Raw genomic sequence first — 21,825 nt, 5'->3', positions numbered from 1 at the left:
ACGGTTCAAGTGATTCATGTAATTTAAAAGAAAAGGTCCTATCACACAAAGATTTGGAGACCCCCCTGTAGTAACTCTGAGGACCGCCTAGGGGTCCCGGAACCCCTGTTGAAGACCCCTGATCTATTTGATTGATAAGGCTTTCTGTACAGCTCGTTGTCCTGCGGAGCTCTATTAGACTGAACCAAACAGCTACTCAAGTGTTGATGCGTTTAAAAAACAGCTGACCTCGCATCTTTTTGTTTGTTTGTTTTGTCTACAGTTTATCTAAAAGGATAGGCACTTTGTCTCAAAACATCTCGAAGCAGTCTGTAAGAAACATTAGACCTGAAACGATGGCAAACCGTAAGCGATTCACATAAAACACACGTGGAATTTCTTTTGTCATACAAAAAAATGCACACAATGAAAAGGTAACATCTACAAGTCAACTTCATATAAAACAAGTCAGTCAATCAATCAATCAATCAAACAATCAATCAATCAATCAATCAATCAGTCAGTCAATCGCTTTTCTCTACCATGCTTCACTCCTCTCAATTACTGTAGTCGTGATATTTTGCGAGAATTGGTAAACAGAAACAAAGTGACAATCGTCAGACGTTCCAATAGTCTGTCTGGTCAACTGACAGAAAGGGAATGTCATAAAGGATTATAGGCAACATCATGGAATGGTGGAGTCCTAAAGTAAAGCAGAACAGAGCTGTTTGTGCAATGTCAATCATGTCTACTGAGGTTTTCCTAATCGTTTGCTATTATTGACTATCTTCATCCTAATTCTAACCGTTTGACTACTGAACGTTGTCTTGCCTCTTAATCAATGGGCTACGGCGAGACCTCTGATATTGGCAAAAAGTTCAGTTGGAACTCAATTTACAGTGTAAATGTCACATTATAAATTATCAAAATTATACTTATTTTCTGTTTATTTTCAAATTAAATTATTCTACCCTTTAAATATTTTACCCTTCAAAATTTATTTTTTTTGTATTCAAAAGTTACACCATTGAAATATGCTCCCCTTCAAAATGTCCTTCCTTCAAATATTCACATTTTCTACCATTCAAATAACCCCCTCCCCCACCCCTTACATTTTCTTTCCTTCAAATATCCTTCATCCTTCCCATTCACCTCTCTGATTTAGGACTAAAACACATCATTATAAACACACAGCAAGACAATGTAAACGAAAGGCCTTCAAAGAAGATGATAAAACTCATCACAGTTCCTCAAAAATGCATTGTTAAAAAACATCTTGTTTTAAAGCCATGCTAGCACCATTCGTCCTCCTCTGCCTCCTGGTAATACCTGGGCACCCTGGCGCCAGAGCCTGGGCTGCCGCCGCCCACAAAGGAGAAGTGATACCCGTTGGGCACCACCAGGTGCTGCTGCTGTGGAGACGGGGGCAGCAGGGCCCCCATGTGAGACAGTACAGTCCTGTGGGAGGGGGAGCGTCCGGCACGGGGACTGGGCGACAGCGAGGCCGCGTCCTGGAAGACGTCCAACTGGTCCCGAAGGCTCCCGTGGGGGCTGCCGTAGGGGCTGCTGCCCGGGGTGTCGCCGTAGCCGTGGCCCAGGAAGGGCTCGGAGCTGATGCGAGTGACGGGGCAGGGGAGGTGGTGGTGGGAGGAGCCGCCGCTGTGCCGGAGAGCGTTGTGCTCCGACAGGCCGCGGCTCAGCCTGCCGGGACTCAGGGCGGCCAGGCCGGCCTGGCCCGACACAAAGTGCACGGGGGAGGAGTTGGCAGTCTTGTAGGCCACCCCGGGCCGCGGGGTGAGGGGGGTCTGGGGGAGCTGCCTGCGTCCGCGGCTAGGCGTGCTAGAACCGGAGCTCAACGTCACCGGGCTGCTGCCTTTAACCCAACCACTGCCCTGGATGAAAATTGGACAAGCAATTTGAAACGATAGAACGATGAGGGAAAATGCATAAGAGAAGGAGAAGAAAGGAAGAATACGAGACAGGGGACAGGGCAGCCAGGAAAAGGAAAAGGAAAAGGACGGACAGGACAGGACAGGAAAAGAAAGGACAGGAAAAGAAAGGAAAGGAAAGGACAGGAAAAGGTAGGACAGGAAAGGAAAGGAAAGACACCATAATGTGATGTGAGGTGAGATGACAGATCACAAATGAAGATAGACAAAAGACAGGGATAGGAAAGAATTTCCACCAGCGGAAAGGAAGAAAGACAGACAAAATGGAGCAGATAATGGTGAGGAAAGAGAAAGTGGGAAAAGAAGTGAAAGGCCATGAGAGGTTGCACCAGCAGCCAGAAGAAGAAGATAAAGTTAAAGTTAAAGATAAAGCAGTAAGAGCATGCAGATAGATCAACATCAAGACATCAAGCATCTTATCTCTCTCTTATTACACAGCAAAATAAAAAATGTTCCAATATCAAGCATCTTATCTCTCTCTTATTACACAGCAAAATCAAAAATGTTCCAATTTCAGAGTTAAATGAACACTCTCTAATTGCCTTACCCGTATTCAGTGTTACCACTACAGTATACTATGCCTCATGCTACACTGCTATAAGTCTACCCTTCTCCATTGTGTCCTCTATGCCTATGCGCTCCGCTCCCACCTGCTTGTTGAAGCTGGTATCCGGCACCTCGTTGGGCGAGGTGGCACAGCTGGCGGCGGCAGATTTGGTGTGGCAGTGTTCCCGGCTGCAGTAGCGATCGCACGAGTAGTATCGCTGCTTGTCCGCCGAGGAGTGGTGATGCTTCCTCTCGTGGGAGCGGCCGCGATCGTGGGCCCTGTTGTCCCTGGTGGCAGTCAGGTCGCTCCCTGCCGGATCCTCCAACGCACCTTGACAGAAAAAAAGGAAATTTAACATAACATTCAACATCCACCCTTGGAGCTGTTTGATACACATGCACACGGGGATTAGATAGGCACGTGCAAGCCACGAACGTGTTTCAGCTTGCACGGTGCAAGGTTGTGCCTAACCTTATGCACTTTATGTCTAACCCAGGGGTGTGTTCTACCGTGTTACGCTATATACGTAGTGTGACCTGCAGAACATTTTCGTAGCCAAGCGTAGCCCTCTACTAACCAATTTAAAAAAAAATGAAAAACGCGCTAACGTATCTCTACAACCACGCGCATGTCGTACAGGAAATGATTATCGCATCCCTCCGAAAAAACCTAGAACACACCACTGGTCTAACCTCATGTACATACTGTACCAGCTAGATTATGCTTTGTGTATCTATGTAGACATCTTTGGTATTTGCCTATCCTTGACATGTTTCTCTTTACTGTTTGATGTATTTTTCTCCTTCCTCTTTACTTTCTCCCTTCCTGAAAACAAAAACGATGGAGCTTGCACAAAAACTAATTTCACGTCTCTACACCTGTAAACCTGCGATGTGACAATAAAGTTGCCTTCAGGCTTACGTCGAAACGCGTTTGTGATCACGCTCAGGAACGCGTGATCATGCTGAGCAAGGCTTACGTTGAAGCGTGTTGGTGGCTTGCCCATACCAATCTTTAATTAAAAGTACCTGAAGGACATTTCTGTGAGTGCTGGGCTGGCAGTTCTTTTCCTGATATTGAACTCTTTTGGGGCCGTGCACCCGGCAAGCAGTGGATCACTTACACCGAGTTGTGCTCGCATTGTTTCTACTTTGATATGGTATTTTTGCTCACAGGTACTTCTGTAGTGTTTGTTAGGAGTCAACAAAATATAATAAATGATGTCCTGATATTATGACACACAACCCTGTTGTGTGTCATAATAAATAAAGGGCTGATAAAGGCAGCCCTGTCTGTTGAAACATTGGTCTGAATATGAATACATCTACACATCACAATCATAGCCTGCTTATGGGTGTGCAGCAGTGGTGGAAGAAGTACTCACATTCTGTACTTAAGTAAAAGTCCGGTATTCAAAATTTACTCTAGTAATTAATTATTATGGAGAATGTCCCATTTCAAGTTTTCAAAATGTGTTAAGAATACGTGTTGTGAGCTTGTAGATCGGCTATTTTTAAGTAGCCGAAGTATATATAGGGCTGAAGTGGTTAATGTATGTTCTGTAATAATAGTCTAAATCTGCAAAGTAACTAGTAACTAAAGCTGTCAAATAAACTAACGCTGTCAAATAAAAGTAAAAAGTACAATATTTGCCTCTGAGATGTACTGGAGTAGAAGTAAAAGTATAGAAAATTTGAAATACTGAAGAAAGTAAAAAATACCCCCCAAAAAATTACTTAAGTACATACAGTAAACTGTGCACACCCTCTCTTTGGATCTTCACACTGTCAGAAACAGGAGGATTCCTCAGCAGTTTTTACCAGAGAGAGAGAGAGAGAGAGACCAAAGGCTCTTTCTCCCCTCTGCTGATATTTTTTTTACTCTCGGCGGCCTTTTGCCCTGCTGAGAGGGTGCCCATAAATTAGCGAGTCGTTGGGTGTGCGCGTCTGTCTGCTTCCTTTTATCTGTAGTAATAAAGAGCAGCTGTAAGAGTCCTGCCATCATAACGCCGGGCCCTGCTGCCCGCCCCTCCACTGAGACCGCTGTTGATCTCTATCACAGATGAGGAGGAGCAGGGAGGACGGTGTCTGTAGGCTGCAGTCTGCTGGAGCTTTAACATGCTCTCTTACATAAGAGCGACCCCCGTATACTAAACCAACACTTCCAATCTGAAGCACATGGGGAGGAAGTTAAGACGGTTTCATAAAGGCAAAGGATGTCTGTAATGAAATTAAGACATTTTTATATTTGGTCTGGATTTGAAGGGAACACCGGTTTTCAAAGTGGGGACTGGAGACACCCAGGGGGTCCTTGAGGGGGTTCCAGGGGGTCCCCAGCTAAATGAGGAACAGACAAATACATATGAATTTTAGGGGCCTTTACCTGAAAATGTTTGATAAGCACTGGACTAAAATTAACACTCTTAAAGGATATTCTTTTTGTTTTTGTCGCATTCCTAAGCCAATAATTTGATGACCGGCAGCTGTTCCGGTAGGAGACACAAAGAGTCTCCTTTGTGTCTCCTACCGGAACCGCTGTCTACCGGTGACCGCTGCTGGTCATCAATCGATAGAAAAAAAGAAATATTTTGGGTGAACAATCCCAAAAAAAGTAAATGTGTCTTTCCTGCCATGTGTGTCAATCTATGGTGGTATAGATGCTGTGTGTGTACAGTGCTGTGTATGTGTCTTTTGGTGGTTGGTGTATTGTCTAACCAGAGGCGTTGGGAGGCTGTACTCCCTGGTTTCTGTCCAGGGACCTCTGCTTCTTGTCTTTGTCCCGATCTCTGTCTCGTTCCCTGTCCTTGTCCCTGCGGTGGTGGCAGCGGTGGTGGTGGTGATGGTGGTGAGGTCTGTCGTCCTGGCTGGGCTTCTCCAGGGCGTAGTCCCTCAGGTTGACCTCCTGGGCGCGCTGTGGAGCCACAGTGGAGGCCGAGCGCTTCATGGGGCTGACATCAGGGACAGGCTGTGGGTGGGGAGGGAGAGTGAGACTCTGTCAAACAATGTCCCCCCCTAGTGGTGATTCATGTTTAGTCATGAATGCTGGGTACTGCTGGGTGTCAAAAAAATTTACAATAGCATTTTTCAGTATGATCTTCTGACATAACATGGTATTGAAAGGAAAGTGAGAACTCAAGTTTTCTTCTTGTTAATTCCCTCTTTTTTTCCAATAAAATAATTCCTTATTATCTCTATAAAAAAGATTGTATAGCCTAATGTGCAACAAAAAATGCTATCTAAGTATATAAGTATTGTTTAAGAACGTTTAAACAAACACAACAGCTCTTTCCCTAATGACGGCTTGAGGAAATAGCACAACAAAGGGGGCTTAACAATCTTGTTGTGACCTACTTTATACATTAACACTGAAGCAGCATAACACCTGTTCAGGTTCTAGACGCACCAGTGCCTTAAAACATGTCTTTCATTGACCTACAGAATAATAAAAACACAGGTGTCCATATCAAAACGGCATACTTGGTGTGGCAATGACAGCTTGTCATCTCATTCGTTCCTATGTATACTCTAAGTATAATTTTGTGCACCAGACTGGGTGTTATAATTACAGTATCAAAAACCATGAACATTATAATTATCAGTGTAAACATATAATTATTAATGCCTTCTATGTCAACATGTTGTCTCCCCTCTATAGTAGAGGGGAGGGGAGAGATAGGGATGGATAGAGAGAGAGAGTCAAAGACAGACAGTGGTGGAAAAAGTACTCAAATTTTTTACTTAAGTAAAAGTATCAATACTGCAATGTAGAAACACTCTGTTACAAGTAAAAGTCCGGAATTCAAAATTTACTTGAGTAAAAGTATAAAGGTGCTGGTATCAAAATGTACTCAAAGTACCAATCGCGATGCATTGTGAGCTTGTAGATCGGCTATTTTCAAATGCAGGGCCGGTCCTGGGCAATTTGACGCCCTAGGCAATATTTTTCCTGGCACCCCCCCCCCCATTTCATAATAAGAGCACCTCAGTCTCTTTAAACAGAAAGTAATACAGGACAGGACAGGCCCTGTTCAAATGGCAGAAATGTATATAGGGTTGAAGTGGTTAATGTATGTTTAGTAATAATAATCAAAATCTACCAAGTAACTAGTAACTAAAGTTTTCAAATAATTGTAGTGGAGTAAAAGTACAATATTTGCCTCTGAGAGTGGAGTAGAAGTAAAAGTACTGAAAACTGGAAATACTCTAGTAAAGTAAAAAATACCTCAAAATGTTATTTTTAAGTAAATGTACTCAGTTACTTTAGACCACTGAAGACAGAGACATACAGAGAGAGAGAGAGAGAGAGAGGGGGGGTACATACAGGCAGCTGCATCCCCGGGGAATAACGCGAGTGGCTCCGCTGTCACATGGCGCAATCACAGGAGGTCACGTGGTGTTACAGGAGGTCACATGGTGCAATTAAGGAGGCACAAAGGAGCCGAGGAGCAGGGGGAGGAGGAGGAGGAGGAGGAGGAGGGGGTCAGAGAGAGAGAGAGGGGGAGAAAGAAGTAAGGAAGAAAGAAAGGATGGAAGAAAAAAACAAAGGTAGGAGGGATAGAAGGAAGGAAGGAATTGGACAAAGAACAGGGAGAAAAGTGACATGAGAGACAGGCGAACATTAATAAACACACAGGACAAACTACAGACGGTGAAACCAGAGCCGGCTTGGCTTTCATTCACTGCTCAGTGAAAGTTCAAGAAAAGCCAAGGTCTATGGCAGCTCCAGTGTTATCAGTAATCTGTGGTTGATATATAGACTTCCTTGTGCGTCTGAACAACACATTTCACCACCTGGCAATAAGACAGAATTACCCATTCCACATAGCGACACTCAGGAGAGAAATTCCCCCCATTTGTACATCTACCGCCACCCAACACACACCCTCCTTTTCTTTCAGCACACCCCCCCCACCCCACCCCTGCCCCCACCCCAGCCTCCGCTATACAACACCATTTGTAGATCTATCTCACAGAATTTATCAGCCTCAGTTTCTTCTGTTTTCACCAGCCTTCACCAGTAGCTTGTGATCCTCAGAAGAGTCAAACAGGGAAAAGAGAGAGAGACACACAGTGTTTGTGTGTCTGTGTGTGTGTGTCTGTGTGTGTGCGTGTGTGTGCGTGTGCGTGTGTGTGTGTGCGTGTGTGCGTGTGTGCGTGTGTGTGTGTGTGTGTGGGGTTATCTTCTGCGCATATTAAAAGGTGATGAAAAAGCAGTATCAGCTTCTAATGCGCCGCATCAGCAGGGATAGAGGGGGATCGAGGTTGAGGCTTATGCTGCGGCTTTCAATGGGCGGCTTATGGAGAACGTGACAGGACACCCTGCTTTCCCTTCCTGTGCCCATGGGCTGGTGTCCCGGGGACGGTTCTGGGACTGGGGTGTCTCGTGTCACTGGAACACAAAGAGGAATTTGTAGGCGAGCAGAGGGCTCAGAGATTTTGGCTCCTCACCTACAGCAACGGTTCTCAACGTGGATTACAGGGACTCTCTGGGTTCCTTTAGGGGGGTCTAAATGGACCCTTGCAAGTCTGTAACTCTGACAGTGTACAAATGGAACCAAACTGTACACTGTCAGAGTTAAAGGGATAATTCACCCCAAAATGATTTTTTTCTATCGATTCGTCACCCCATGGAGACTTGAATTAATCATGAATATATTTTTGTTTTTGTCGCATTCCTAAGCCAATAATTTGATGACCGGCAGCGGTTCCGGTGGGAGACACAAAGAGTCTCCTTTGTGTCTCCTACCGGAACCGCTGCCTACCGGTCCGTTGGTCATCAAATTATTGGCTTAGGAATGCGACAAAAATGAATTCAAGTCTCCATGGGGTGACTAATCGATAGAAAAAAATACATTTTTTGGGTGAACTATCCCTTTAAGGGGAGACCTTGACATTTAAAAGTTTGAGAACCATTGACCTACAGTACCTGCTGCCTTGAAAAGAGCAATGCCAAATGAGACACGACAAAAGAAGAGAAAAAAAAGCTGGAGAAAAAAAAATGAGAAAAAAAGGGATTGAAAAACGATCTGCCGAGAGAGCAAATCAACTGCTGGGATTCGAAAGACCACTGGGTTCCATTATGCTCTGACAAAAGCAGAGCTATTACTAAAACGCCAGCACTAATTGCATGAGTTTGAGGGGATTTCCAGGAAATTCTTAAAGGTGAGAGAAATCAGCCAACCAGTCAACAAGCCACCCCACCGACCCCCCACCCAGATACTCTCGACATCCTATTCCCTGGTGAAAGAAAAGTCCCACACTCTCTCTCTCTCTCCTCTTCGGCCTGCAGCCATTTTGAGCCACAATCATCCATTCTGTTGGCCAGTGGGAGAGAGAAAACACACACAATGCAGGACAAATAGTTTGGCAGAGAGCCAGACTCTAATCAGATTACTGTGGGACTTCTCGGCGCTAAAAGTGTAGGATCAACGAATGGCCGTCCTAATTGGGCCATGAAAGGAATGCACTCTAAACGCACCAATCGATCAATATTGGTATCACTCCAGGAAATGAGGATCCGCTTATGTTAAGTGAAAAGGATTCATCTCGAGGTTTTCGGTCCTAAATGAATGTACATTGGAATGGAAGTGAAGCCCAGCTCCCATCTGGCCTTCTCCAAAGGAGAGATTTGTGGTGACATTATAGTTGAATGGCATTACAGTACACCAGTATATTAAGCACACAGTAGTATTGTGCCAACTTGTAGAGAGGCTGTTTTCACCAGATGTTCCCCCCAGAACAGGGACGGTGCGGCACTGCGGCACCGTACGACAAATTAATGAAAATGTGATGTGTACAAGGTCAAAGCCTCTAGATCTGCTATTTTTACTGGTAGATCTGCTATTATCTGTATCTGCATCTGTATCTGTAGATCTGTGCCAGTGTGTCTACCTGTATCTCAGTGTTGAGTCGAGGCATGGACACGGCGCGGCCCTGGTTCTCCAGACCAGAGCCTGGTACTGGCATGGAGCTACTTGCACTGGTTTCTATCTTCCTCATTTCTACCGACTCCTGGACACACAAACACACATGCGCGAGTGAGCGCACGCACACACACACACACGCACACGCACACGCACACGCACACACACGCGCACACACACACACACACACACACACACACACACACACACACACACACACACACACACACACACACACAAATGAACAAGCACCCAAGCACACATTCACATACAACACGAAGAGAACCATGCAGTTAGTTTGAGATTATATCTTTCCTGTGCATTACTCACACATGATGTTTATAATATCCCCATGTATCTACATAGTACATAGTACATAGTTGCTGGGGACCCCCTGGAACCTACCCAAGGACCCCACTTTGAGAAGCAGCACTGTGTTAGTCAGACTGGCGTGGATCAGTGAGTATACCTGAGGGCTGGCGTTGTCAGGAGCGTCCTCTGATGGAACCCTGGAGGGAGTGCGTTTGTTCTTAGGCCTGCTGGGCACTTCCTTTGATCTCTCTGTCACCCACGAAGATGACCCTTTGATGTTGTGTTCATGATGGCCTGGCCTGAGGGCCAACGGTAAACAAAAGTCTGATAAATTATCCATATCCATATCAAGTATGTGAGGCCTTTACAGACGGATTTTGTAGAGTCAAGGATGGAACGAAATAATATGATTCAAGACAATATTATTTCATTCCATGTATACACTATACTCTCACAGGTCTTCTTGTGGCTCATTTCCATTGTTTTTATGTACCCATTAAATATCTCTCCTAACTGTATTTCTTATTTTATTTTTAATATCTGTGGACAGAAGAAATGCTTGTTGACAGATTGTAATACTGCTGTCCCAAAAATAAATAATAATAATTAAAAAAGTATATAATAATAAAAATGATATCTCAAATGTATATAGCTCTTTTCTAAGTACCCAAAGGCGCTTTACATGGGGGGGAGGAGAAAACAACAAAAGAACAACTTTATTCTGAAAAAAACACTAACACAATAACGCTAAGACTAAGGAATTAAAATCAAAAGATCATGGTCATATTGCATTGCACCGGTCTTGACTTGAACCCGCAGCAGCGAACTTACAAAGTGCCTCCATTGTTGAGAGAGTTGGAGCTGGGTCTAGCCGGGGGCAGGGTGGGCTGGGGTAGGTGAATGGGTTGCTGGAATTTGTTGTGGGACTTGGATTGGAGTATGCTGGGAGGCTCCACACTGTTTAGCATCATGGGCAGGTCTTTCTCCTGCATGTGAGTCAGAGGCAGCAATGGCTTAAACAGAGCCTGGACCTTGCTCTGTGGAGAAGAGATGGATGGCAACATGCTGAAGACATTCAAGGAGGCAGCAAGCAAGAATATTGTTGAACCCCAGTCCTACAGGATTTTTTGCACGATGGCACCCGACCTGTGAAGACCCGGGCCACAATATTCGCTATTGTTCTTTTTTTCTAGCAGCCATGCAGGTGGTGTTGTGCCTGCGTAGTGTAGTGTTGTGTGCGTACTTGCATGTTTGGGTATGTGCCGAGCAAAGCCAGAGTCAAAGACTGACCTACATTTGGCCAGTGGTGCGTGGGGAGTTTCTCTGCCCTACTGGCCACTTTGGCAGTCACCCAGTTATATCTGAAGTGACTTTCTTTTTCTTAAAATATTATAATATTTGGGCTTTATTCAGATAGGACAGTGAACAGAGAGACAGGTAAGGCAGGAGAGAGAGGGGGGATGACATGCAATAGTGTCTCTGGACGGATTGAAACCGGGGTCAGCTACAGTAAGAACTATAGCAATATTGATGTAGTATGCACTCTTACTCGTCCCTAGAGTCACTTATTTAAGAAACATAAACGTTTGTTTGATAAATAGGTCGATAGAAGAAAGTGAATCTGGGAATCCACCGGCAAATGTGACCACTGACCAGTGCACTTAAAACCTGAGTTTTACTTACAGTAGTTGCGCGTGGGTGTTGCACACTGAACATAGGCTCTCTACAAGCTCACAACACATTGCGCCGCGACACATCGTGAGCTTGTAGATCAGCTATTTTTGGTATGGATGCACGTGTGTGCATGCATACAGTAATGCTGTTTCCATATGTGCGTGCATAAAAGTATGCGGATGTACAGTATGCATGCAGGTTTCCACATTGTCTCCGTGTGCGTACGTGCGCATTTCTGTGCATGTGTGTGTGTGTGTGTGTGTGTGTGTGTGTGTGTGTGTGTGTGTGTGTGTGTGTGTGTGTGTGTGTGTGTGTGTGTGTTTGCTTGCAGTGCAAACATGTGTACATATGCAGTGTGTTGCACGCATGCATAGTTGTGTACTCTACCTGAGAGCCTGTGCCGCTGTTCTGCTGCTGTAGCTGCTGGAGCCTGCGGGCTCGGTTCTGCTTGTAGTAGTCAAAGATCATCAAGGCCGCATAAACCTTCCCCACTGTCAGCTCATTGTCTGGAGAGGAGGATGAACAGAGGGAAGGGAAGGGGAGGAGAGCCAATGGGGGAAAAGGAGAGGAGCGAAGAAAAGCAGAGGAGGAATTGAATACTTTATTAGCGTGATAGTTAATAGTACAGGTAGTAGGGTCAAAGGTTATGGTAAAAGGATAACACTAAAAGCCCCATGGGGTTTGTAAATGAAGACACTTGAACCCAAGCGAAACGATTCTGGCCCGAACATTCAGCAAAAATTGCCTACAAGCTCACAACGTGTTGTGTTGCTACGTGTTGTGAGCCTGTTAATCGGCTATTTTCGGCAATGATATTTGGTGTTGAGAGAGAAAGGTAGGGGGCCTCGTGTAGACACCTGAGGGACTCCAGTCAATAAATGAATAAGAGTAGAGAAGGGAGGAGGGAAGACAAGGATAAGGAGGGGAGGAGAGGAGGAAATAAGAGCAGCAGAGGTTGAAATAAAAAGAGAGAAAGAGAGGTAATTTTGCTGACTCATTCATGCCCCATTCATCTCTATTTGCGCCTCTTAAGTCTCCCTTCGAGATTTAGCCCAAAGGAAGGAAACATTACATCCAAACCATTTAATGTATTTATGGCCTATAATTAAAATAGATTTTCAAGGCAAACAAATCAAACAGTAGAACATGCAACGTTGCCTGGAAATGCCACAGACTAATGAGGTGCTAATAGTTTATACAGTCAAATAGTGGTACATAAATCCTACCACAAGGTGGCAGTGAAGGCACAGCTCATGACTGAAAATGAATGCATGGTCTTCTCAAATCCACTTACAATTTGTGTGGAGGTAAAAGCACACAGTCATACACACACAGACGTTAATCAAAGAAAGACACAAACGCACGCATGCATGCATGCATGCATGCATGCATGCATGCATGCATGCATGCATGCATGCATGCATGCATCCACACACACACACACACACACACACACACACACACACACACACACACACACACACACACACACACACACGGACCTGAGGCTTTTAACCACTTGAACCCTGGAACTGGACATGAGTTGCCTTTGTACTTGGCCCACCCTACACCAAAAGTAGCAGATCAGAAATCTTTGGACGACTGTTCCCCCAAGGACATGATGGGATGCCAGGGTTCAAGTGGTTAGTCCGAAACTGCTCGTCCAAAGTTGAAGGTTATCGAGTTGGTTTCTGTCCTATCTGATTACACCCTTATGGCTCTATTTGGCTCCATTTGTCTCTGAGTTCAATTAACCACTTAATTGAACCCTATTCGTCAAATGACTAATAGTGAAAATAGCAAGCTAATGAGCTTGTAGATGCTGCTATGTACATACAGTACTGTGTAAGATTTTGAATAGCCATACAGTAAACGCATCATTTAGGTACAGGTGTGTGTGTGTGTGTGTGTGTGTGTGTGTGTGTGTGTGTGTGTGTGTGTGTGTGTGTGTGTGTGTGTGTGTGTGTGTGTGTGTGTGTGTGTGTGTGTGTGTGTGTGTGTGTGTGTGTGTGTGTGTGTGTGTTAGTGAGCTGCTTACGTTTGTGTGGTGTTACCAGCAGGTCCATGGTCTTCTGGGAGAGACTTGGCCACACTGTGGACAGCTCCTTTTTCAGCTCAGAATCTGACATTCGCTGGGCCACCATCCCTGTGGATATAAACACACATACGTCCCACATTTTCAAAATGAGCAAAAATAGCAGACCAACAAGCTTGAGAATTTGTAGATCGGCTATTGATCGTGCTGTCGTACGACTAAGTATAAAATATCATCAGAGAACCACGGGGCTGCGAAAATAATCTTAGCTGGCTTAAGTGTTATACATTTATGTTTATATAGAGTATGACATCTTCTAGGTTATATGGGACAGAGAGAGACAGAACAGAAGCTGGTGGCTGAACCACCAGCTGGGCTGAGGTCATAACTCTGGATTTATGGTGAGAACAAAACAAACAATCGTTCCTGTGGCGAGGAGTGAGGAAGAAGACCCTCATTTATACTGCAGAATGCGCCACACAAATGCACATGCACGCGCACACACGCGCACACACACACACACACGCACACGCACACGCACACGCACACGCACACACACACACACACACACACACACACACACACACACACACACACACACAAAGCTTTATAATGAGCCCAAATGGGACCCATATTTACTCATTCCAAGCTCTAAAGAGAGAAGACAAAAAGGCAGCAGCTGGCTGCCTGGTTGGGAATAGCAGGGTGTTAAGTGTGACATTTTGATACCATCTTTTCTTTTCTTCTTATTGTTATTTTTTTGAGGGAATAATTTCATTATCTTTTTTCCGCCTTTTTTTTTGTTAATTCGATTTTCTTTCTTTCTTCACTGTTCTCATTAAAGTCTTTGATTAGAGTCTTGTGAACCTATAATTATATAATAGTTTACATAATGCAATATTATTGCATTAGTGTCAATTGGAGGATATATACTGCAGGTCTCTTTGGAAACCACCACACAATCAAACTAGATGTATTGTATTGTGGTTGGTTGTAAACCTCTGCCAACCAGATGTCGTTTTAACCATTTAAACCCTATTGTGAAATTGACTTGAGTTGCAACTGTAGTCGGACCGCTTTTTTACACCTAAACCAAATCCCTTTGCCAAAAATAGCCACTCACAAGCGTGTTTTGAGCTTGTAGATCGAATGTTCCCCCCAGAATAGGCATGTTGGGGCTAATTGGCTATGACTGCCTTCTGACGTTTTCAGGCCCTGGGTTAGGCAACCCGGCCTGGTGGAGACCTTTGCACAGAGGAGCGCACTTTTCCGGTTTTATAAAATTATCGTCTAAATTTCATAATCGATTAAATCAATTTGTTCGATTAACTGTTGAGCCCCTAGTTCTCTGCAGCCATGTCTGGCATACACCCGTCAGTCACTACCTGAGGCCAACTTGATCTCCAGAGCGGTGCGGATCAGGGCCATCAGCGTGGAGGTGAAGTGGACCGTGTTGTCATCAGCGATGGGCATGTTCATCTTCACTAGCCGCTGAGGAGAGGAGAGGGGTGGGGGGGGCGGACGGAGGGGCGGGGTTAGATCACTGGTACACAGAGAAAAAAACAATAGCCCCGAACCCCAAATCCCAAGTCAAGGCAGAGAAATCAATCTGTGTACTGAAGGAATTTGAAAGAATGTATTATCATGTACATTATCTTACTAGTACCAAATCTGTCTGACATGCACACAGTAACATTATCTTTATAGTTTCTTGTACCATGGTTGTGTGTGGCAAAAATAATCAATCTACAAGCACATAACACGTCACATTGCAACACGTTGTGAGCTTGTAGATCTACAATTTTTCACTATTTGTGACAGAAATTGTAGATTTTCGCCTATAATGACATGACCGAATTAGGGACGCCAGGTTGAAAGTGGACCAACCTTGGTCTCAAATTTAAGCTCTAGTTTGGCTAAATAGGTGAAAATGATCAACATTCTTGACAGCACACAAAAAGCTTTCCTGGGCGACCACGCAGAGAGGAAGAGACAGACAGAGAGAGAGACAAACTAGACATTCACATTCACTGCTAGAGGCTACAGTATGCACTATGCTGCAAGTCAAAGTACACAACGATGCAAGACTGACATTGATCGAAAAAAAGGTGAGAGAAGGCGTGTACGCATAACCATGGAGGTGCCTCAACAATTGCAGGAGCTCGACTCTGTAGTTGCCATTCCTAGCGAATGATCAACTTGGGTTTGGAAGAACTTTAAGCGCAATGAATCTTTGGTAGAGGTTTGGGTTGTGCAGTTAGTTACCTTGCCCTGATGCAACTCTAAATATTGGCTGCATATATTCAATAGTGCTCCGTTGGTTAGAAATTGATCATCCAAAATTGTCTACCCGTTGACATTTACATCGCATGGTAAAATAGGTCTCAAAGGCACCTTTTAGCACACAAACAAACACAATCAAAGTGGATGTATAACATTACAAAACCCAGTTCAATTTTTTTTTTACACTGGCCTATATCTGTGGATCCGGATCTTCTTCCTAATTTTACTAAATAGTAAAATCAACATGAATGAGTTGACATTTTAATTTGAAATAACAACAACACAATACAGGGGCTTCTAATGTTCTACCATGGCAGAATCAACTTTGTTTGCATTATTTTGTGTGCTAAAACAATGCTTTTTGAGACCTGTTTTACGGTGCAATGTAAGTCATTGACAAGACAGTTTTTCAATGAATTAACTATTGAATATATCTGATATATTGGAGTGATATTTGGAGTTACATCATGATGGCAAGGTAAGTACACAACCCAAACCTCTACCAAAGTGTAATTGAGCTTTAAGTCACACTTTACGTCTATGGTAGCAGCTATCAATGAGGACAATCATTTCCATCCCATCAAACCTGTGCAGCTTTAGCAAGAGGACTTGGTACGTAGTATAGCTGTAATGGTGCCACTACTGTACATCCATACTGGATGCTGTGTGTGTTTGTTGCTGTAGAGTTGAGCTCCCCTGAACACAAAAAGCATTCACCTACATGTACTATCAGTGGCAGACTGGCAGTGCAAAAGTAAGACAGACCCAAGTCAGAATGAGACAGGGAGGGAGATGCTGAGATGCACACACACACACACACACACACACACACTCTCTCTCACACACACACACACACACACACACACACACACACACACACACACACACACACACACACACACACACACACACACACACACACACACACACACACACACACACACACACACACACACACACACACACAGACAGACAGACAGACAGACAGACAGACAGACAGACAGACAGACAGACAGACACACAGACACACAGACACACACAGAAAGACAGACACACAGGTAGACAGACAGACAGACAGACAGACACACACAGTCAAACCATCAATGAATAGACAGAAATGACAGGAAAGATGGAAGGAAATGAGTTACAGCAAAGACAGACTCACACGAGTATAAAAGCGTACGTGTAAATCTCCCACAAATAAAGCAACAGAAGCCACGCACGCACGCACACGCACACACACACACACACACACACACACACACACACACACACACACACACACACACACACACACACTGCTCCACAGACTAAAACTCTGCCTACATAATCTATTATTATTATTATTAACTATTCGAGGGATGTTCTGTAATAGGAAGGGAGCAAAGTCTCTTCATGGAGATGTTATGTTATACTCATTTAATTATTATTATTATTATCATTATTAATGAGACAACAGGAGTACCAGGTGGTCATTAGTATATAACTTCAATATAGAAATAATAACAATGCATGGCTGGCGTGTTGAGTACTTTCTACTGATACTCTGACATTACAAGTTACTTGGGGGCTTGTCACAAAACAGGTCACTGTAGTTTTTCCTGACACTTGACTATGTTCTAGCTTAAGACTATGATATAATATTACTTATAGGTATGCCTATTATGGTATGTTTAACTTGCTTAGCTTAGGTTCATATGGACATTGCCCCACACTGGCTTAGCTAAGCTTAGCTAGCTTGCTCTTAAAATCAAGCAGCATTGAAAAGAAAGAGGCAGGGGGGAGGGGGTAGAGGGGAAGGGGCTACACCAAAAATATCGAGAGCACTTTAGCAAATAAAATCGAAGAACACGGAAAGGGAACAACTGCAGAGCACAGACACTGGCTGGAGGTCAAGCCAATGGGGGGGGACAGGTTGTCGAGCAGAGGAGAAGGCAAGGGAGGATAGGGAAGTGGGTGGGGAATCTACCTTGTAGGCGACTCTTGGTGGACATTTCTTTCCCAAACCTAAGGGTGGGGACATGTGGAGCAGCATCTGATACATATCGAGGTACTTGATACGGCCACTTGATACGAAAATCATAAAGAAAAGGAAAACAACCCAAACGAGAGAAGGATGGGGAGTTAGAGAGGGACGACAGTAACAGAAAGGGGAGAAAAAATCAACAGAGGAATGACAAAGCATAAAAAAACAATACAAATAAACAAACAAACAAACACACAAGAAATCTGTTGTTATTTAGATTTCCTGGAAGAAGTGAGATGAATAATGAATGCCATCCTCGGCCGCTGGAGCCAGGGCACGGGGATGCATCGCTATGGTGACGCTCAGGATCCCTGAGAGGAGAGACATGATGGGATGGCAGAGAAGAGTTCTGTTGAGAGGGGATTTGGGTGTGTTTTGATGGGGGGGGGGGACTGGTCGGGGGGGCGGGGGGTTGGATGATGGGGGATCAGAGAATGGCAGCATCGTAACTGTGAGGGATGTCTGCTTCGGCATGCTTGCAGACATCCCACTGGTGTCCTGCCAGGTGCAACGGAGACAAAGGTTTCAACGCCAGCCCTTTTATCGCTTTTTTTCTTTCCTTTACATAGCCTTCCTTTCTTTGACATTTTGCATGCGCCCAAAGGGAAAAGGGAACCGAAAAAGCAATGCCCCGTGAGGCCTGTTGATCCCATTCAGATGGTTTCAAGATCTGAATAGAAAGATCATTTTGACTTTTTTTTATCGTCATGACTAAACATTTGGGGGTTTGAATGTTTAATCCGATTGTACACAGAAAAGGGGGGAAGGTACTGAGCAGAATGTTTTCAGCCCATCCACCATAGGGGATGGGCGGAGAAAGGTGGGCGGCATGGCGGGCGGCATGGCGGGCAGCCATGCCGGGGCTTTGAAAGCTTTGTTTCCACTCTGGCGTTCGGTAACCAAAAGCCAATCAGTCTGGAGAGGGGCGGGTGCTTAGTGTGTAGGCGAGTTTCATTGGTGCACAGCCATTCAAGTTAAAAAACGTCTCTTGGCATAGAGGTACACAAAGCACCCTAGAGTGACGGAGGTGACTGGTGGTTGCAAACCTTGTATGCTACCCTATTAGGGCAGTTCTTCCCTAAGCCAAGGGGGGGCGAGATAACGCGTAACAAATTGTACATATCCTTATAGGAAATCCGTCCGCTGTGAAGAAGAACAAGCAGATACATAAACACAAACGTTCAGGACAGCTTCAAGAGAGAAAATAATTCATCATTAGTGGGGGGGTGGGGGGGGGGCCTGACTGCAAATCAAGATAGTGAATAAACCGTCCCTGGACAGGAGGTCAGAGAGAGACACCAAGGTCGTCTACTCCCCCCCAATCTAATTTCTATGGTAATGTAATGTCTGACTGGGTGGTGGTGGGAGGGGGGGTACAAAATAGTGGTGGGAAAAAACGTTAATTTCAGTGAACGAACGATTTCGTTCACGTTCACGGCAATGATCTGTTCAAATGATTCGTTCAAACGATTCGTTCAAACGATTCGTTCAAATGATTCGTTCATGTCTAGTGAAAAACTACTCAACCGCACTGCTGTCTATCACAGGAACAGCCCGCCCTCCCGTTTTCGGGCAAGAAACGAAAGCGTGAACGTAACAGCTTCGGGAAGTGAACGGGTTCGTTCACGTTCACGCCAAAGAACTAGTTATTTTGAACGAATCGATCATGAACGACCCATCACTAGTACAAAACCCAGTCAGCAAGAAAGAGTGGGGGGACACATACCACGCTGCAGGGTCGTACTCAGCCCAAACCCGGATAAACTCATCCAGATGATGAGGTCCCAGGATAGAGGAGTCTCTGGTCAGGTACTCAAAGTTATCCATGATGACGGCCACAAACAGATTCAGCATCTGGAATAGAGACGCATTGTGAGCACACACCACACATCTGGCTCAGAAAATGATGGCCAAATGAGACTTAATACTTGTTTTTTACCAGACAACTTCTGACGCATGCTGTCATGCATTTAAATTAACTAATTGCTCCTCTGGGACAAATAGTTTTTTGTTTATTTTTTACTTTATTTTATTGAACATCAACAATCTCTGAATCCCAATTTAATTGGTAGTTTAGATCATTTATCGTCTATGCAGCCTACTTTTCTTTTTAACATGGACTTCTCACTGGAATGAATGTCTTCAAATATCATTTCACACAGTTCTGGTATAATATATTCAACATCTATTTAATTGTATTATCACAGCCAGTTGAATCTAATGTTCAAAGATGATGTGACTGCTTGAATGACGCAGCCACGCAAGCAACGTAAGGTTCATTCAGGGAATTGGGCTGGCATCTCAGGTCCTTATGCTGCGTTCACACTGGCAGCGACAAAGATACAGGCTACCATTCATTTTCAACAGAAGCCAGCGACATGAAGATACAAAGAGCTACAACAGCTACAAAGCTACAAAAAAAAGTTGAGCTGGTTTCAACTTCAGCTACAAAGATATAAAGCTACAAATACGCTGTGTAGCTTTGTATCTTTGTATCTTTTGTATCTACCAGTGTGAACGCTGCATTATTCTTCTCTGTCCTAGCTCCTCTATCCTCACTCAAACTGGGACTAGAAGTCGGTCCGCCATTTTGCCACTCGTGTCGAGGATTTAATTTAAGGACCTGAGACGTGAGGCTCAGCTGATTGGTCCACTCTTTAGCACGCATACTCAAGCAAACCAATCACCTTTCACATGGCCCAAATTTCAAGCTACAGTACATGACATGTACTGCATCCTCGTGAGCTTTGCTCTCTCTCTGCTCTCATGCTGCTGATCTGTGTGCTATGAGAGTCAGATCCGCCTGTTTAGATCTGTCCAATTATGATTGTGCAGCAGCGAGCCATGAAAGCAGCCAAACTAAAAAACTATTGCCCTTACTCTGCTAGGTACAAGGCTTCCACCGAGTTTGTATCTAGCAGATTCGAAAAGCTGTATGGGAAGGGACTTGTTGTTTTTAATACTCTTCAGCAGTTATGTGGAATGGGTTACCTGCAGGCCATAGTCCTCCATAAAGAGCTGGCTGAATAGCAGCTGCACCTAACCATCAATTAGTTGAGTTGTAACAGGTTCCATTTACAGTACCCACTTTTTTACTTTTACTTATTTTACTTGTCTAGTACGTTGAAATTGTATGAATGTATTTTATTGATTTCACTTGTCTCTGTTACACCACCCCCCCACCCCCCAAAACAACAACAACAACAACAACAACAAAACATGGCACTCAAAGGACCACATTGGTAATAGTGATAATATTTTATCCTTTTGATATATATGTACAAATATACATATGGTATGTATTTTTTCCAATACCTGGCATTCCTATTATGTCATTAAAGGCAAAATTTGTAATTAGAAAATTACAGAAATTGTGAACTTGTGAGTTTGCAGATTCTAGCTATTTCTTAAAGTATGAAATAGTGTTGGTTAATAAACATAATGATACTAATAGGCTACGGTAGGTGAGTAGAGCTGTATCAAACTGCACTTGGCACTGACCAGGAAGGAGCAGAGGAAGATGAAGGAGACAAAGTAGAAGTAGGCAAAGTCGCTGCCACACTCCTTCCCGTGGGTTCCTGAGCGCTCGTCGCACGCCCTGCGACTCAAACACGACAGCATGATCTCGTGCCACGCCTCGCCCGTGGCGCTCCTGACCCACCAACAGACAGTTAGATGAGAGGAAATGGACAGAGATAAACGGACAGACAGACAGACAGACAGACAGACAGACAGACAGACAGACAGACAGACAGACAGACAGACAGACAGACAGACAGACAGACATGATTACATTAAAGGTAGTGTGCTATAAGTGATACTTTTTGAACATGCACAAAACCTTTTCGGATGAGGGGGCCTGCGGCCAAATACATATCATTTTGGGGGTCTTTGGCGTGAAAAAGTTTGATTTAGAAGGCATTTGTAGAATCGGCCTCAGGTCTTAATGGGTTAAGAAGAATACAATACAGTGTAGCAGAACAGTGGAGGATGGGGAGATGTTCACCGTTATAATACCTTGTTCTTTCTTCCTGTTACAAATCAACATCCTGGTCTCCAGAGGGCTGCGTGCTTCACTGACTGACTGGCTGACTGGCA

The 21,825-nt window shown here is 44.3% G+C and overlaps 1 protein-coding gene across 1 annotated transcript in view; it reads right to left on the bottom strand.

Annotated features, from left to right (window-relative positions):
- Window positions 1-1,271: 1,271 nt before the first annotated feature.
- cacna1ba (calcium channel, voltage-dependent, N type, alpha 1B subunit, a) overlaps window positions 1,272-21,825 on the bottom strand; it is a gene marked incomplete at both ends in the record, with an annotated part of 140,790 nt that continues 120,236 nt past the window's right edge. The window contains 13 exons of the mRNA XM_080433501.1: window positions 1,272-1,871; window positions 2,579-2,805; window positions 5,190-5,439; window positions 6,796-6,834; window positions 9,366-9,485; window positions 9,867-10,008; window positions 10,541-10,746; window positions 11,771-11,889; window positions 13,422-13,529; window positions 14,804-14,909; window positions 18,774-18,870; window positions 19,454-19,581; window positions 21,229-21,379. Of these exons, the coding sequence (XP_080289627.1) occupies window positions 1,272-1,871; window positions 2,579-2,805; window positions 5,190-5,439; window positions 6,796-6,834; window positions 9,366-9,485; window positions 9,867-10,008; window positions 10,541-10,746; window positions 11,771-11,889; window positions 13,422-13,529; window positions 14,804-14,909; window positions 18,774-18,870; window positions 19,454-19,581; window positions 21,229-21,379 (2,293 nt within the window). The remainder of the gene's footprint in view (window positions 1,872-2,578; window positions 2,806-5,189; window positions 5,440-6,795; window positions 6,835-9,365; window positions 9,486-9,866; window positions 10,009-10,540; window positions 10,747-11,770; window positions 11,890-13,421; window positions 13,530-14,803; window positions 14,910-18,773; window positions 18,871-19,453; window positions 19,582-21,228; window positions 21,380-21,825) is intronic.

Source organism: Gymnoscopelus braueri (genome assembly GCF_963280865.1).
Source record: "Gymnoscopelus braueri genome assembly, chromosome: 7".
Taxonomy (NCBI): domain Eukaryota; kingdom Metazoa; phylum Chordata; class Actinopteri; order Myctophiformes; family Myctophidae; genus Gymnoscopelus; species Gymnoscopelus braueri.
Note: the sequence above shows the minus strand (reverse complement) of the source record. Positions and strands in the feature narration are given on the sequence as shown.